The 16988-nt window shown below is 39.8% G+C and overlaps 1 protein-coding gene across 4 annotated transcripts in view; it reads left to right on the forward strand.

Moving 5' to 3' along the window:
- Window positions 1-16988, forward strand: part of FBXW11 (F-box and WD repeat domain containing 11) — a 122403-nt gene that overhangs the window by 83787 nt on the left and 21628 nt on the right. For all 4 annotated transcript variants that reach the window (XM_047091205.1, XM_047091198.1, XM_047091211.1 and 1 more), the window contains 3 exons: window positions 7127-7313; window positions 8178-8268; window positions 16005-16142. In XM_047091205.1, the coding sequence (XP_046947161.1) occupies window positions 7127-7313; window positions 8178-8268; window positions 16005-16142 (416 nt within the window). The remainder of the gene's footprint in view (window positions 1-7126; window positions 7314-8177; window positions 8269-16004; window positions 16143-16988) is intronic.

Consider the following 16988-nt stretch of genomic DNA (forward strand, 5'->3'; position numbering starts at 1 on the left):
ACCATTGGCTGGGACATGGAAATATTTTTGTTAAAATGCTATTTGTTTTAACAGGATTTGATCTGAACATATATACATATGTCAGTATATATCATACATACGAATCTAATAGCTGGGGACAAGCTGGCCAAGTTGATTGTGTTCGTGTCTAGTAGACTTGGATTAAACCTGGCATTAGTTCCTTAACACAGACCCTGCCTTAAGAGTATTAGGGGAGAAACTGGTCCATGTGTACGTGCATACTTAAATTTAATAATGTATGGAGCAACTTAGTAATCACTATTCTAGTTTGGTGTTGAACTTTTACCATAGATGATCTTGAGTTTGAAGTTTTACTGTTTCAGTTGTCAAGTTAAGACTTCTTTTGATTGGGAAAACCATTAATTCTATAAAAATTGTCTGTAGTTCTCGCTTTTTAATGCTTACTGTGAATATCATACCTGTCAGTATAGGGAAAATGGAAAATGTTTGTGGTCTCTGGCTCCTTTTGGTTCAGTGGAAAAAGTGATAATTATGATATGCTTTTCTAAAAATCATGGTAAATGTTTAGTCTGCAATGTCAATTTCTGCAGGCTAAGTTTGTGGTTTGTAAGAACTGTTGTTAAAGGGAAAATTTACATCATTTGAAGTAGAGGCAGATTGTACTTCAAAGAGGATGATAAGCGTTGGCGATGTTTTTGGTGAGGTATCTGAGCAATTAAGAATTTTGAAACACTTAGCTTCCTGGCCATGGTTTATTCATTTGTCTTATCCCCAAGTAAGGGCGATAAACCGTTATGGACTGTAAATGTGACAGACTAAATCAAAGGTCTTGAGAGAGCATAGCTGAGGCTTCAGGCTGGGTGTAGGGCCAAGGACCAGCATGACAGAGTGGAAAGAGTGTGGGTGTTGGATTTAGACAGTCCCTAAATTTGAATCCCAAACCCTGCACTTGATAGTTACGTGAGCCCACTTTTTGGAGCCTCCGTGTCCTTATCTGTATGGGAATAATAATAATAATACTTCATGGGATATTGTAAAGATTAAAGACAAGGTATGTAATATGCCTGACATCTGGTGGGTATTGTGAGGATGGTAGCTTTAAAAAGAAAAAGAAAAAAGAAAAAAAAAAAACCTGGAGAGACAGGAAACACCTGCTTCTCCAGAGGCAGTAAGATTTGTTGCCAGGAAGTTTTAATTATTCACCTGCTAATTTCTGAATTGATTCATCCTGACATCATAGAGGTAGATGCTTGTGCCATTTTGTTGGGACAACAAAATGTTGAGCTTTGTGACTTGAGTGTCATTTCACTTCATTTCTATCTGAATCCTTAGGTCTGTATATGCCAAGTTAAAGGCATCCATTGACATCCTATTGCTGTCAGCAGTTGCATTGTTTTTTCTCTCAAAAGGTTGCTAAGTTCAGATTTTACCACTAGATCTGTGACTAGGAAGGGACAGCAGGAGTAGGTGGGGAAGGAAGTTTCTTTGCAGCTGCCCTTTGAAATGTGTTTCTAAAATAATAAAAGTTTCTGTAATTGTATGATCTAAGCAGCTGTGTTAAAACTGGCTGTAGTCAAGGGCATTGAAGTGACATTATACATTTGAGTTTCATTTTGATATAGTGTTGTTTACATACTGAGCTTTGAAATTTGTGCCTCTTAATTGTTTTAATTTATTGTTGAAATTTTTCCAGACCTTCGTCTGGTGCCTATAATTAGCAACAGAAGCACTTCTTCAGCATTGTGTGTGCCGTATTCTGGCCTCATTTTCTGAAACCATAATGTGTCCTCTTGTTGCCTTGGGAAGGGAGGTGGTAGTGGGAGACGGGGGGGGGGGGGGTCTCAGCAAGATAGAGAAATGAGAGCCAGATATTGGTACTTAAGAAAATGCTTAGTTTTAACACTTCAAAGCACTTTCTGGCCTGAGCAGATGGCCCACCTTCTTCAGTAACTTCTTTGTCCTGAATAGGCTTGAAACGAGAAAGTTACATGGTCTGCTTGGCTCCTGGGGATACTGTTCTAAGGTGTTCTCATAGAGGTTGTGGGATTCCTGTTATGCTGACATTTAAGGGGATATGCGACTTAGCACCAAGATGTTAGAATGGGCTTTAGTGCTTTGCTAGAGGAGCTGTTCAGCGTTGTTCTTTGTGGAAAATAACAAGAGCAACATTGCTTAGTTTCTTTGACCAATGGTAGCAGTTAAGGGGATTTGGAGATGAGGGAAGGAGAGCAGAGACTGACACTTAGCAAGAGCCTGCTCTGTATCTGGCTCCTTCGTAACCTTCTCCTGTTAACCTTCCCAACAAGGCTAAGAAGTTCCTTCTCTGTAAAATGAGGATATTGAGAATAACTGTTGTCAGAGTGTTACTGTGCACATATCAGATCATTCATGACAGGTGTCTAATATTATTCCTATTTTATGGGAGACTGAGATCCAAAAAGGAAAACTGATTTGCTTCAACCCAGGTTATCTGACTCTACAGCCAGTGCATTTTCCAAGAGACTGAAATGCCCTGCCTCCTGGAATTGATGGCGTGAACTTAAAGCATTATGCAAGGGAAGTCAGTCTTCTAGATATGATGGAGATGTGGCTGGATTGGAGTGATGGCATTTGAAAGAGGAGGAAAGATGTGTTTGAGATTTCCTTATGTAGAAACTCAGTGATAGTCATTAGACTATCACTAGACGAAAAAGGATATCAATTGCTATAAGGCAGTAGTTCCCAGTATCAGAATTATCTGGTGGCACTTCTAAAAAGACAGATTCCTGGTCTTCACCATGTAAACACGCTGATTCAGTAGACCAAAAAAATGTCCAGGGAATCTGTTTTTGGTGGTGGTGTTTTTGTTTGTTTTATTTTAAGTTGTTTTTTGTTTTTTTGTTTTTTTGTTTTTTTTTGAGAGAAAGAACGAGCGAGCCCACAGGCACACACATGAATGGGGGAGGGACAGCGAGTGGGGTGGAGAGAGAATCCTAAGTAGGCTCCACGATGTCAGCACAGATTCCCACTCGGAGCTCAGTCCCACGAACCATGAGGTCATGACCTGAGGACCTGAGCTGAAACCAAGAGTCAGATACGCTATTGACTGATCCACCCAGGTGCCCCTGTTTATTTTTAAAAATCACTTGCCCTAAGTGATTCAACTACAACTACACAGGCTTCTGAGAGCCAGCTCCTGGACCACCCAGCCAGGTAGAAGACTTGGATGGATGCCACTTTCCCAGCTCAGATAGAGACGATGGAGGTGTTGCAGTCATTGAGGAAGTTGCACTGAGTTGCAGTGAGAAAGCAACTATCTGATGCATTCTTATCTCACTATGCATTTCATCACTCAGAGCGAGGGACTCATGAGGGGAATTGGTTAGGGGTGTGTTTATAACCAATTAAGAGGATTTAGTTGACGATATGGAAGTAATGTGGACCTTGAAAGGTGACTGTTCTCATAGAATGTAAGAAACTAGATGAGATAAGTACCCAGAATTAGAAAAATTCAGAGAAGAGCTAAATCTATTAGCCCATGATTAGAGGTGCTAAAAGAAAATGTGATTGTAGAGGGCAGAGAGATTCTGAAATTTGAAATTCTTGTCAGTAAATTTGTCAGCCCTAGCAGTGGAGAGGTACAAGTACCCTATGATTATCCATGGATCTCCCTGATTTTAAATGCAAATGGAAGAAAGGAGCACATGATCATGGAGATACACAAAAAGGAAACACATAGCTTCTATAGACAAGTAGACCTAAAGACATTGTGTGCCAGGGTAGTGATTGAACACAGAGTTGTGATTTTCAGAATTGTGGAACGTTGAGAAGTAATTGAAAACCATAGGCAGAGGGGCTCCTGGGTGGCTCCGTCGGTTAAGTGTCTGACTTGATTTTGGCTCAGGTCATGATCTCAGAGTTCGTGGGTTCCAGCCCCACATTGGGCTCTGCTCTGACAGTATGGAGCCTGCTTAGGATTCACTCTTTCGCTCTCCCTCTCTCCCTCCATCTCTCCGTCTCTCCATCTCTCTCTGCAGCTCAAAATAAACAAACATTAGAAAACCGTAGGGAGAGCTACTAGGTACAGTTGTACCCTTTACAGCTTGTACAACTGCATTTGGTAGCCCTGCATGGATAGTACTCTGAGATGATTGATGAGCAGACTTCCTGGTGTTAAGAGCTGGAGACCTGAGGTTGGGTGTACTTGGGGGATATTGGCTAGTAAATTTAATGTTATACTGTGGCAGACTTTTAAAATGGATTATCAAATTTAATTAATTTGCAGCTGAAGAGACCGTGTAGGGTTGTGTAAACCTATAAGGATGTATACAGAATGCTAGGAACCTTTATCTCTGAGAGGATTTAAGGATTAAAAATTTTGCTTATATGCATTTTATAATTTTTGTGTCATGAACTTGGGTTATATATGTTAAAAAAAGGGATACAAAGCAGCTCCTTGCCAACTTGTAAACAAAAAATACAATACCAACTTTATGTAGGAAGCACCAGCAAGGGAATAGAAAGAGTAACCATACCAAATTCACTTGATTGTGGGGTGGGAGATTGGGATAAGCCTATCAGATTAGTAGGTCAGAAGAATGGTGCAAAGGTAAAGGTGATAGGGTCTTTATGGGGGGCAGAGTTTCTCCAAATATCCGAACACTGAATAGAGAGATGTGGGCTGGACAGTAGTACATCCGGGTGGCCACAGAACCAGTGGCTCTGTATTGGTACTGTGAGTATTTAATGAATGGATCCACAGTAGCCTCGATGGAAATACAGATCTAGAATCATGGGTGCTGTCCTTGGTTCTGACCCATTTAACATGTTTGCCAAGAACTTGGGATAAAGACTTACTACATTTGCCCATCATGCAGATTTGGTGTGGAATATCCACTCTTCTGGATGACAGAATCAGAATTCTAGAGGTGACATGCAAGGGTCAGATTAAGCTTCAAAGGTGAATTACAGTAAGGATAACTATAAACTTTTGCATGAAGCTGCCCTTCACCTCTCCATTAGCCATACAAATGTAGAATTAGGGGGAATTTTATTTTTTAAGTTTATTTATTTATTTTGAGAGAGAGAGAGAGCATGCCTGTGTGCAGGGGAGGGGCAAAGGGAAGATGAGGGAGAATACCAAGCAAGCTCCACACTGTCAGCACCAAGCCCAATGTGGGGCTTGATCCCACGAACCGAGAGATTGTGACCTGAGCCAAAATCAAGAGTGCCAGACACATAACTGACCGAGCCACCTGGGCACCGTGGGGGAATTGCTTTAATAAATCCTTTTGGAAATCAGGCCTAGGAATTTATTTATCTTACTCATCTTAGGAATCTACTGTGATAGGACTACTTAGATAAAGGCAGTATAATCCTTGACTGCATTAACTGTGATACAATGACAGTCACCAGAAAAAATAGTGGTCTCAGTGTATGTAGTCTTTATGATCAGATCAGAGCTTGGATATTAGATCTAGTCCAGAGTAGGAGAATTAGTATATGAAAAGCCTGTAAACCACAATCAAGAAAGAGTATAAAGTGTCATTCTCAGAGTTGAAGAAACCATTAGTCTGTAAAGCATTTTAATGCACCATCTCATTTTGATATTTTCAAAATAGAGATTATTATCCCCATCTTATACAGATGAGGAAAACTGAGCTCTGAAAGTTTAAAAGAATTACTTACATCCTGCAAAGTTAATGCTACTATATGGCTTCTATTTATCTTGAAAAAGAGAACAAGTAATTACCTTATATGGTGTTTTGTTGCCTTAAAATCTTTTTATAAAGTTCTTCCATCTGATTCTTACTGGTAGTATGCGAAAGGACAGTGGTTACTGGTAATTACCATTTTTTAATGGTAAAAGACCAAGGGGCAGTGATGTTTCAGGATTATGTTTAAATATTTGTTTCATGTCAGAGAACTGCTACATGGTGAGCCTTGACTTGAAATTGAAATTTTCTGCCTATACGTCTAGTGTTCCCACCACTACAATAGGTCTGGGAGGTGAGCTTTATTTTTTGTAGCTACAGAAGACTTGCCTAGAGCCATAGGATGGGAGTTCACAGGTGGCAACGTTGATGAAAATTGTGATTTCCTTACTAGATGGCAGTGTCAGGCAGACTCTGAATCTTGGTTGTCTTTGGGATGACCCTTGCATTGTGTGGGATAAATCTCATAAGGTTCAAGAATTTACAGACATGTGGTTCTTGCTTTTGAGGATTCTACCTCCATAAGAAGGAGATGAAGAAATGATTGGAAAAGATACATTTAAGGAGACCTGACTTTAACTCTTGGATTGTCACTTGACTTTTCATAAGCTTTTTAAGATGTGTGAGTGTTTCTCCTTTGTCTCCTTGGCTCCAGGAGATTCACATAGGTCATATATTAAATGGATGATTTGTTATGAGAGACGGTAAGTCAGAGGGGAAAGAACACAAACTTAGGAGCAAGAGATCGGAGTTGCAATCTTAGTTTTAGTATTCTATAGTTGTGAAACCTTGAGGACTTAATAACCTCTCTATGCCTCATCCTTAAAATTTGAGGAATCATTTCCCTGTAGTAGTTTTCTAAGAGTTATGTAAAAGAATGCAAATAAGTCTTTTTTCGTAACATCTGACAAATAGAGACCTGTCCAGGATCCACTTTTATACATAGAATCTGTTGCCATCAAAACATTTTTTTTTTTTTTTAATTTTTAGGGTGCCTGGGTGGCTCAGTCAGTTGGGGATCCCGCTGTGCTGACAGCTCAGAGCCTGGAGCCTGCTTTGGATTCTGTGTCTCCCTCTCTGTCTGCCCCTTCCCCGGTCGCACTCTCTCTCTCTCAAAAATAAATAACCATTAAAAAAATAAATGTATTTTTTTTAAGTAAGCTCTGTGCCCATCCTGGAGCTTGACCTCACAACCCCCAGATCAAGAGTTGCATGCTCTACTGATTGAACCAGCCAGGCACCCTGCCATCAATTATTTTATCTTAAAAACTCAGAACCAAAAAGAAGTGTATGTGTTTATGTACTCATGCACTTGTATATCTGAACTTTTGATACTAGTCAGGTATGTTACCTGGTTCAGGATTTCTTTATTCCTCTTACCTTTACAGAAATGGTGACTGGTACATTTCCATCTCCCTTCCCATTCCTTCATTGCCTTTTCTATTTTGTAGAGCAAGGCTTAGATCACATAGCAGAAAACATTCTTTCTTACCTGGATGCCAGGTCTCTGTGTGCAGCAGAGCTGGTATGTAAAGAATGGCAGCGAGTGATCTCGGAAGGAATGCTTTGGAAGAAGCTGATTGAAAGAATGGTGCGCACTGACCCTCTGTGGAAGGGACTTTCAGAAAGAAGAGGGTGGTAAGTTCCTGGGTTGCTTGTTCCCCTGAAAAAAGTTTCTTGGACATAGGGTCAGTTTGGTTATTCAAACAAGCAGTTTGACTTGCCAAATGTGTTGGCCTATTTTAAAGTGGGAAGGAGGAGTGGTCACAAGTGGCACGTGGGGGAGGGGGAGTTAAAGCTGTTAGAGTAATTCCTTCTGCAGTGCCTATTTCCTTTACAAGTATTAACTGTTAGGAAGTATTATATAGTTTGAGTGATTGGGCTTTTCAAATCTATGAGTTTATGTTTTCGTTTTCCTTTCACATTTTTCTTAGGTGATGATACTATTACCAAAAGATAGATAAGAAAAAAGAAAATATGAGAACGTCAATAACATTTTGTTTTTTGTCATTGCTCTGACTGAAGATATGGGAGGCAAGGCGGGCAGGAATTTTCGGCCGACCCATTAACTTACGTACAGTTCTTTACCTTTATACGTGTCCATAACCTGGCCCACTTAGCACAGAAAGAGAGTTACAGCTTGTACAGGCTATGGTGTGAGTGAGGGATAGGGCTGTTGTTTTCCTTATGGGAGGAAGTTTGATGTGTCCCAAGTAAGGTTTTTCACAAAGCTGCCTTAGTGTTTTTTATTAAATTGTAGAATGAAAGGCTGGATTAATATGCGTTGGGTATTCAGAAAATAAAAGGCCAGGATTGTGTTAGAGAGCTGGAAGTTAAAGTACATTTGTGTCTAATATGTAAATGTAATGGTCAGAAATCCTACTTTTGAACTGTTAAAATCAAAACACTCGAAGAGTACACTATCTTTGTCAGCACCACGTTTAAATAAAATTCACCTTTTTATGTGCAAGATTATAACATCTGTTTGTTTCCATTTGCCAGGGATCAGTACCTGTTTAAGAACAGACCTACAGATGGCCCTCCCAATTCATTTTATAGGTCATTATACCCAAAGATTATCCAGGACATAGAGGTAACTTTATGATTTATCTGTTTTATGGGCTCTTTGTGACTTGTTCTCAACTTTTTATGTTGCCTTAGAGCGTTTTGTTGATCTAAAAACATGGAGCTAGTAATTTTTTTTTTTAAGTTGAACTCTTGAAGCAAATATGTCAACAGTCAGTATAACCTGCAGCCATACTTCAGGGTAGATAATGCCTGATTGTAAAAACTGACCTGACTTTTCTAAAACCTGAAATGCTTCCGCAATGTTGCCAGTTAATTAAAACCTGAGTCCAAAGTCAGCTTTTTATTCTAATTTGATAAATTTTCCAAAATCCCAGGCACAGTTTTTCAGGTTAGCAGTTTTACATTTTTGAGCCATCTCTAGAGAATTAGAGAAGGCACAAGGCTCAGTTTCCTCTGTAAATTTCCCATATTTTTTTTCATAAAAATGACTCAAATATGAATCGAAGCAATAGTTAAGTGGGTTTTATACAGCAAATTATGCTCCTGGACCATTTTGGATTTGAGTGTAACTTCACCAGACCAGTAAAACTCTGTAAACTTGATGAGAAACATTGGAGATGTTTGATATTATTCATGTGTTCTAATTAGTTCAGTTTTATTATTTAGCCCTTTTCCTTGAACCAGGAAAGACAGGCACAGGCATTTCTCATTAACTCTTTCACATGTGTTCTTGGCAGGTCTTGGTTACTTCACTATTTCCTCCTTGGCGAAAAGTTTAGCCTTTGCTAGGCAGTGCTGTATCACCCATAAAGTTATACTCAGTTTCCCAAATGTCAAGTAATCCTCTCTCCCAGGTGATAGACATAAAAGTTATTGTGCCAAAATTCATTAATGGAGAAACATGTGCTTTTTTGGGAGTTCTCCCCCACCCCCTTCCCTTTTAAGGCAGATGTGAACTGATGGAATCATTAGGTTAATGGTAAATTTCAATGTGACTGGAACATCATATTTAAAACACAAACCTTGTTTTGAGTATCTACTTCCTAAAATGAGCTGTAAAGCAATCTTTTACGGAGGGCTAAATAATTTAAAACTTCTGCCTGACTAATCAAAGGTTAGGAATTACTTGATCCACTGGAAGTTCAAAACTTAGAATAAATTGCTCCTACACTGTTAACTTGAATCTTGAGTCGGTGTGTGTGTGTTTTAGGGGAGAGGAGCTGTCTCTTACCCCAAGATAGTTGTACTAATTATTGCTTTGCATACATATTAGAAACTATATTACTTTTTGCTTCTTTTTTCAACTGTTCTTTCCAAAGCAACTCCAGATTTCCTTGACTAATTTCAGCAAATCCTTTGTTATGAGAAGGATGATGTTTAAAGTCAATATTAATAAATAGGAACTGTGGAAGAACTTTGATCAGGTTGAAGATTTTGGTGACATAGATTATTTAATCCTCATGAGTACTGTTATAATCAGTAGTATGAACTCAGTACTCTGTGGCATGATAATATGTGACACTACCTACCGTAACCATTTCCTCAGGCTAAAATAATATTTTAAAGTTAGTGGAGGAGGCAGATGTGAGGGAAATAGAGCTATGGAGGAAAACCCTATTTGATGCAAAACCTCTACATCATGGTGGTCTACCCAGTGGTTCTTAAAGTGTGGTTTGGGAAAACCCACTGGTGGCCCACAAGAGTCTCCTCCAGATTTTTGTGGGCTAGATCTCTTAGTGTAAGGGATGATGTTTTATACTTTGGCATATTCACTAATAGTAGTAATAATAAAAAATAATGTATCATGCCTACAAGACCGTTTACTTGTACTAGATACTTTGTTAAGCATCTTATGATACACTTTTCCATTTAGCATTCTGAACAGTACCTGAAAGGTAGGCCATGTCCTTACTCAGAGCTAAGGAAATGGAGACTCAACAACATTAAATAGCTCGCCCCAGATCACACAGTGAGTAATAGAGTCTGTGATCAACCTACAATTCTTCTGCACTTACTACAACTTTTTTGTACTCAAGATCACTGGTGCCTCATCAGAATAGAGTTCTTTACCTCTGTTTTGGGAGTGTGTTTTATTCTAACCAGGGTGAACACACATGTAGAGAGTTGTGTCAGTGACCTATGGATCAAACAAATAGAGACTCAAGGACTTGATTCTTGACCATATGGCTGGCATGAAACTCTCATAGCAGAAGAGAATAATTACAGGTACCCTGTGTTGAGCTCTTGCAGTATACCATGAACTATGTTGTATGACTTACAGAGATTATTGCGTTTAATTCTTAAAACAAGGTACATATTATCCCTATCTGTAACAAGGGAAAACTGAGACTAAGGGATGGGAATTGAACTGAGGTCTGTTTAGCTTTGGGGTTAGTGTGTTGTTTATCATTTTCAAAGTGGAAAACTCAGGAAGTGAAGGAGAAAGAGGTGTGATGTTACATGCCTATGGACTTTTCAAGGTGATCTCATCTCTCCCCAGTTGTGTGAGTACTCAGCATCCTTGACTGCTAGTTTAAAAAAAGGGCATGAGTTAAGGTAAGATTAATTGGCCTTGTTATAGTCTACTTATGGCAAAGGTAGTATTTTAAAGGGTTTTAATTTTAAGAAGCACATTGCCAAAGATAAATTACACCCCGAGCATCAAGTGGGTGCTTGTGCCCCCTGCCCAGTTGCCCCTCCATGCCTGCAGAGTCTCTGTGTAGTTCCCATATACTTGGCGAAGTTGCCAGTACACAACAGCTTCTTCTTTTCTTGCTCTACTTTGACAGCTGTGTTTCAGGTACCGTCTTGTGTCATCTGTCCATTCCTAGATTTGACTGTGATGAGCAGATGACCTTGCCCTTCTACATTGACCCATCACAAATCGGCTAATTTTTAAGAAAAAAAATAGAAAACCTAGCTTAGTGTGGCCAACTCCCATTATTGAGGAAATGAAGATGTGAGAGATGAAGTCTAGGGAGAATAAGTAAGAATTCTTAGCTTTCTGCAAAGCTTCATTTCTCTTGGGTGTTCTTGCCACACCGGGGGGGGGGGTGTGTGTGGTTTAGAGTACCTCTGAGTTGAGAAGGAATTCCTGGAAAACCTGAGGCACATTCCTCAAAGATGCAGCCATATTTCCCCTGCTATCTAGAGTCTCAGTTGTTCTGCTCACTGCTAATGGTGAGCTTACTATTAGGTACTTTGCTGCAGTGATTTGATTTAACTCTCAGACGATCAAAACAGAGTCTTAGTCCAAAGCTCATGCTCTTTTCATGCTCTTTTGGGGGTCTACCATGCCCCCAATCGTCTCTCAGCAGAGAGGTGGGAATTGTTACAGTAGACTTAATCAGAATTCTGTGTCCTGAACTTGTTTTTTTCTCTGTTGCCATCTCAGAGTAGTGTAAACTCTTTCATGTAATATGCATTTCCCCTCTTTTTATTCACTGGATTAAAGCCTTTGAAGCACTCTCCTTGGAATAGACCACTGGTAAAATGATGGTGTGTTGTATCGCACCTTTTAATAAACCACATTTTATTCAGGGAAAGTGGGAAGCTTTTTTGTGGTTTGCAAACTTGATATTAATATTGTCCTGACCAGAAAATGCTGAAATTTGCCCACCCACCCAGTTGTGTTTAGGCTTCTAAAAATAATGTTATTCCTCCATACTCAGACATCTGTTTTCACTCTATTGCCAATTTAAATGCCGCTGTATACTCTGTGTATCATGGCTACTTTCCCAGTATTTTTAAAATTTGCACAGGGTAAGGGGATTTTACAAGTTCTCAAAAACACGAAGTACTCCTCTACAGTAGCCACACCACATGATGTCTAAGTGTAATGGCAGGTATCTGCATAATTAAAGAGGTGCACCTGTGTATGCCCTGTATCCCTGCTGCTGGAGTCACAGTTGAAATGCACTGGAAGGCTGAGCCCCTTCCCAGGAATGGTTAGGGAGGGCCCAGGGCTAGCAGCATTAGATACCAGCCCAGACCGAGACAACCGTTCCTGACATCTTGGTGAGAAGATTTTGTTGGTCACAGCCTACTCCTTTGGGTCTGTGTTCTCCGCAGCTGAGGAGGAGCATCACTGCTGTTGTTTGTAGGCACTGTGATGAGCACTTTATATGTGTAATTTCATTTGCTCCTTACAAGAGTTTTAAGGAAGTAGATCTTATTTTTCCCATTTTTACAGAGGAGGAAACTGCAGCGCAAACAGTCCCACCTCATTTGCCAAAGCTGCTAACTGACCTAGGTATTTTCTGTACCACACTGGGCTGCCTTCCATTTTTAAGGGTCCAGTATTTTATTTTTTATTTATTTATTTTTTTAAAGACCTGGCTTATAAGCATTCTAGTAAGAGTTGAGGTCGTCGAATATGGTGGTAGGTAGTATTTTGGGCAGGCATAGTCAGCAGGACGTGCTGCTTTCTTTTGTGGGTGGCCCAGGGAATTGAGAAGAGTAGAGTCTCAGGAGTTACACGAGATTGGTGTGCAGCAAAACCATCTGTTCCCTGCTCTGGGTTAGTGTCCTTTTCCTGGCATTTTGAAACAAACCACTTCTGTGGTGATTCAGGAGCTTAAAAAATTTTTTTAACACAGCCTTAAGCGGGAGCTCCCTAAAACAACCCATCAAGAATGACCTGGCAGACCTTTTCTTTTAAAATTCAGAAATGTATTTTAGAAAAACTAGGCTCTTGGGGCGCCTGGGTGGCGCAGTCGGTTAAGCGTCCGACTTCAGCCAGGTCACGATCTCGCGGTGCGTGAGTTCGAGCCCCGCGTCAGGCTCTGGGCTGATGGCTCAGAGCCTGGAGCCTGTTTCTGATTCTGTGTCTCCCTCTCTCTCTGCCCCTCCCCCGTTCATGCTCTGTCTCTCTCTGTCCCAAAAATAAATAAACGTTGAAAAAAAAAAAAAAAAGAAAAACTAGGCTCTTTTCTGAATATTGAAAAGCTAAGCCATTTCCTAGTTCTTAACTTCCATTCAGTTTAGAACAAGAGCCTGTTATCTGACAGAGCTTTGGAGAGGGCCTGGCCTCCATTTCTTATGTGAGGGCCAGAGGCAGAGGGTATGGCCCAGGCTGTCACGTCAGGCGGCGTTCTCTGACCAGACGTTGCAGGGGATGGGTGTACCCCAGGCTGACTGCTGCCTCACCCCAACTCCTCTTTGGTCCTCTCTGCTGTATCTTTAGGTTTTTAGGTATAGTAAAAGATTGTAATCAAGTCGCCCAGTTCTAGAAAACATTTTCCACTTGAGGGAGCATATAGGCAGTTCTTTTTGGTATGAGGCTTCTGCTTTCTCTTTTTACATTATTTTTTTTTTCAGTCTCCCATGTGATAGTAAATACTTTTCCTTTGCATTGAAATATATAGAGTAACAAAGCTGCTTTACTGATTTGATGATATTTTAAAGCAAATGTTTGTTTTATAACTGAAAGCAGTTGTATGAATTTTTAAAATAACACCCGAGATGCACACACACACACATATATATATACACACACACACATATATGCGTATATATGTATATATGTAAGTTATGTTACGTATTCAACTTTGTAATACTTCGGGTTTATATGGAGTCATGCCTTCTGCAGCAACTCTCTGGGCCCCTGTAGGGTGTAGCCTGAATATCGGTAACCACTGCCAAAAGTCACTGGCCATGAATGAGACTTGTTACCAGTGCATCTGTCTCCTAAGTCAGCGTTTTCCTGGTATACTTAGCATGCTGAGGTGGCTCAGTCACTATCTAAAAATATATTAGCTCTCTAAATGATTCTAAGCATTGAGTTCAGTTTAAGTCTTTTTTTCTGGACCCCTTTTCTAAAAGTCGCTTATATACTCAGATCTGTTATCTACGTTGGTAGCGGTAACAGAGGTGGGGTGAATTATTAATATTCTTATTATTATTAATTTTGGTTTTGGAATATTCTTTATTTCTGACATTTCACAAACTTACTGGAGATGATGATGCTGGCTCAGAAGCTCTGACTTGGTAGCAGATGGGCAGATGAGCGTTTCCTCACTCCTGGCATCTCCATGACACCTCCTTGCATCCCTCGGGTGTTAGAAATATGCGATCCTGCCCTCTTTCAAGGCTGTACATAGGAGCTCTTTGAGGGCAGGGATTATATTTCCAGGCTCCTGTGCTAAGTGTGGAGGCCACAAATGATGAAACATTTTCCTTTTTAGGTATATGTGTATCACTATCTCCAACCTTCCATTTCTTTTTCTAGAAAAGGAGGACAGTAATTTCGGCTTCAGAGTTGTGATGATTAAATTAGCTATAAAATATTTAAATCACATACCATAGTGTTATGAAAGCATAGTACCTGGCACATAACATTCAGTAAATTTGAACAGTTTAAAGCATACAGAAGCATACTGCCTTCAACATAAGAGGAGATACAGTTTGTCAGATGTCAGCAGAGCTAGTAATTAAGTGCATATTGTGAATGAAGATGAGATTTATCACCTTCCTTTAGCAGAGCAACTAATTAAACTTTCAGCTACTCATATAATTAACTACTCAGAGATAATCTTTCAGGCTATATCCTGAACTCAGGTGTAACCAATTATTTTAGTCCCCATCGTCCCCTAATTTCAAGGATTTGGAGTTGACGCTTGGGTTGTTCTTAGAAACATTATGCCCTTTGATCCTAAAAATGCCTCATATCTACTACCAAAGCTTAGGTCTTCTAGTGCCCTGGGCATGATCCACTTTCTCATTAAACTTTGCCCACTGGTCTGAGGCCTTGGTTCTGTTTTTCTCCTGTAAGTGTCCTACAGAACTTATAGTTTTAATCACTCATTTGGCACTCATATTTTATCTGGAATTGTTACCGATCTTATGTTCTGTGTTCACTGCCTCAATAGCTAGGACTATACTTCTTTACAGACACTGCATATTTTAGTGGAAAAGCATGGACTCGTTGTCAGGAAGAACCGGGTATAATTTCCATTTAGTCTAGTTACTTAGTTTTGTGGCCTCAGGAAATTAAACTCTTCCCTTGTTTTTAAAAGGGAAGTAATAAGAACTTCCTTCCAAGGTTAGTGTGTGGATCATTTAACCAGGTAAACATCTTTTGAGTATATCTAGTTCCAGGTACTGTGTGCCTAGATACCTGTGTGCCTGTAGTGGTAGCTCCCTTGAACAGTGTGCTTCCTGTTCTTTTAATCCCCGGCACCTAGCACAGTCAGTATATGGAAAAAAGTAGCATCTCAGTAAATGTTGCATGAATGATGGAAGAATGTTATCCAGGGCCTAGGTGTGCCATTCTTACTCTAAAGGACCTTTCAGTCTAGTAGATGATTAAAAATGGGTAACAAATAAAATTCTTTCTGTAGTAGTTGACAGGTAGTAATTGTTCGATGTCTTTTCTCAGTGATTAAGACAATGCCTTGGATGGATACGTAGATTGTCAGTATATGCTTAATGTTGGTGGTGGTGTTCTGCCAAATATTTTAATTGGCATTAGAGAGTGACCCAGTGAGTTACTACTTATTTGTATATTTTGGGTGCAAATGGCATTCTTTAAGCATATTGAGTTCTGTCTAGGCTATTTTTTTTCAAACCCAACTCAAACTCATTGGAAATCCTATGGTGGTTGCCAGATAGGGAGCGTTTGACAAAAAACACTGTTGGGCTAATGTCTTACTTGGAAAGAGCATGATTCCTATCCACAGACAGTTATGCAAACCAAGATGGGGTATCTGGTATGCTGTTCCTGGAAGCAACACTAGAGTCTGAAGCCTAATAGAATGGTTGATTCACAAAAACTCATCTGTTGCCTCCTTTTCCCCCCAGACTATAGAATCTAACTGGCGGTGTGGACGACACAACTTGCAGAGGATTCAGTGCCGCTCTGAAAATAGTAAAGGTGTCTACTGTTTACAGTATGATGATGAAAAAATTATCAGTGGCCTACGAGATAATTCTATTAAGGTGAATGACTGTATTTTGTATGTGTTCTTTTTAGAATTGTGGTTGTGTTAGATACTAGATCACTGAATCTCTCCATTTATTCCAGATTGTTTTCATCAGTGCCCTTCCATCTTGGCAGCTCTCAGTGTGGTTCTTAGGAACCGCAGAGTGTTTCCCTAGACTAACACAAGACCCCTGGGTTGTCTCACTTCTTATCCTTCTCTAAGCACATGTGCATTCTGTGTTCTGTGTTTAGGTGTGCATGGAAAATATCTCAGTATCACAGGACTCTTGCTGACTTTGCTAGCTGGTGGGGGCATTGCTGCCTTGCCTGTAAATCAAAGTCATTGCCTTTTATGGGTGCTGACGAAGGCTCAAGTGATAACACAAAAGAATGATAGAGCAATTTATATTTATATGTTTTAATTCACTCTTCAAAAGTAGATAAGCTGGATCATTTCTGTGTTTTTAATGTTCGGCAGCTGATCTGACAGATTTTGTTTTACATTGTTTATAGCTTATTTTCTCGTATTTAAGAAAACATCGCAGGATTTTTTTTTTTTTTGCCATTTTTTTTAAAGTTACAAGTTACATACAGGAAAATTCACTCTTTTTGTTGTAAAGTTTTATGAGTTTTGACAAGCACAAAGAATTGTGTAACCGTAACAAAAATCAAGATATAGAACAGTTCCATCATCCCCAGAAGTTCCCTTATTCAGCCCCTTTGTGTTCAGTTCTTCCCCTTAGGCACTGGGCTTTTTAAATTTATTTATTTACTTTTTAATTTTTTTTTAAAGTTTATTTTTGAGAGAGCACACGCAAGTGCAAGTGAGCACGTGTGCTCATGTGGAGTGGGGGGGAGGGGCA

The sequence above is a fragment of the Lynx rufus genome, unplaced genomic scaffold (assembly GCF_022079265.1).
Source record: "Lynx rufus isolate CCGP_SWC_20201006 ecotype Redwood Valley unplaced genomic scaffold, mLynRuf1.p SCAF_1, whole genome shotgun sequence".
Lineage (NCBI taxonomy): Eukaryota > Metazoa > Chordata > Mammalia > Carnivora > Felidae > Lynx > Lynx rufus.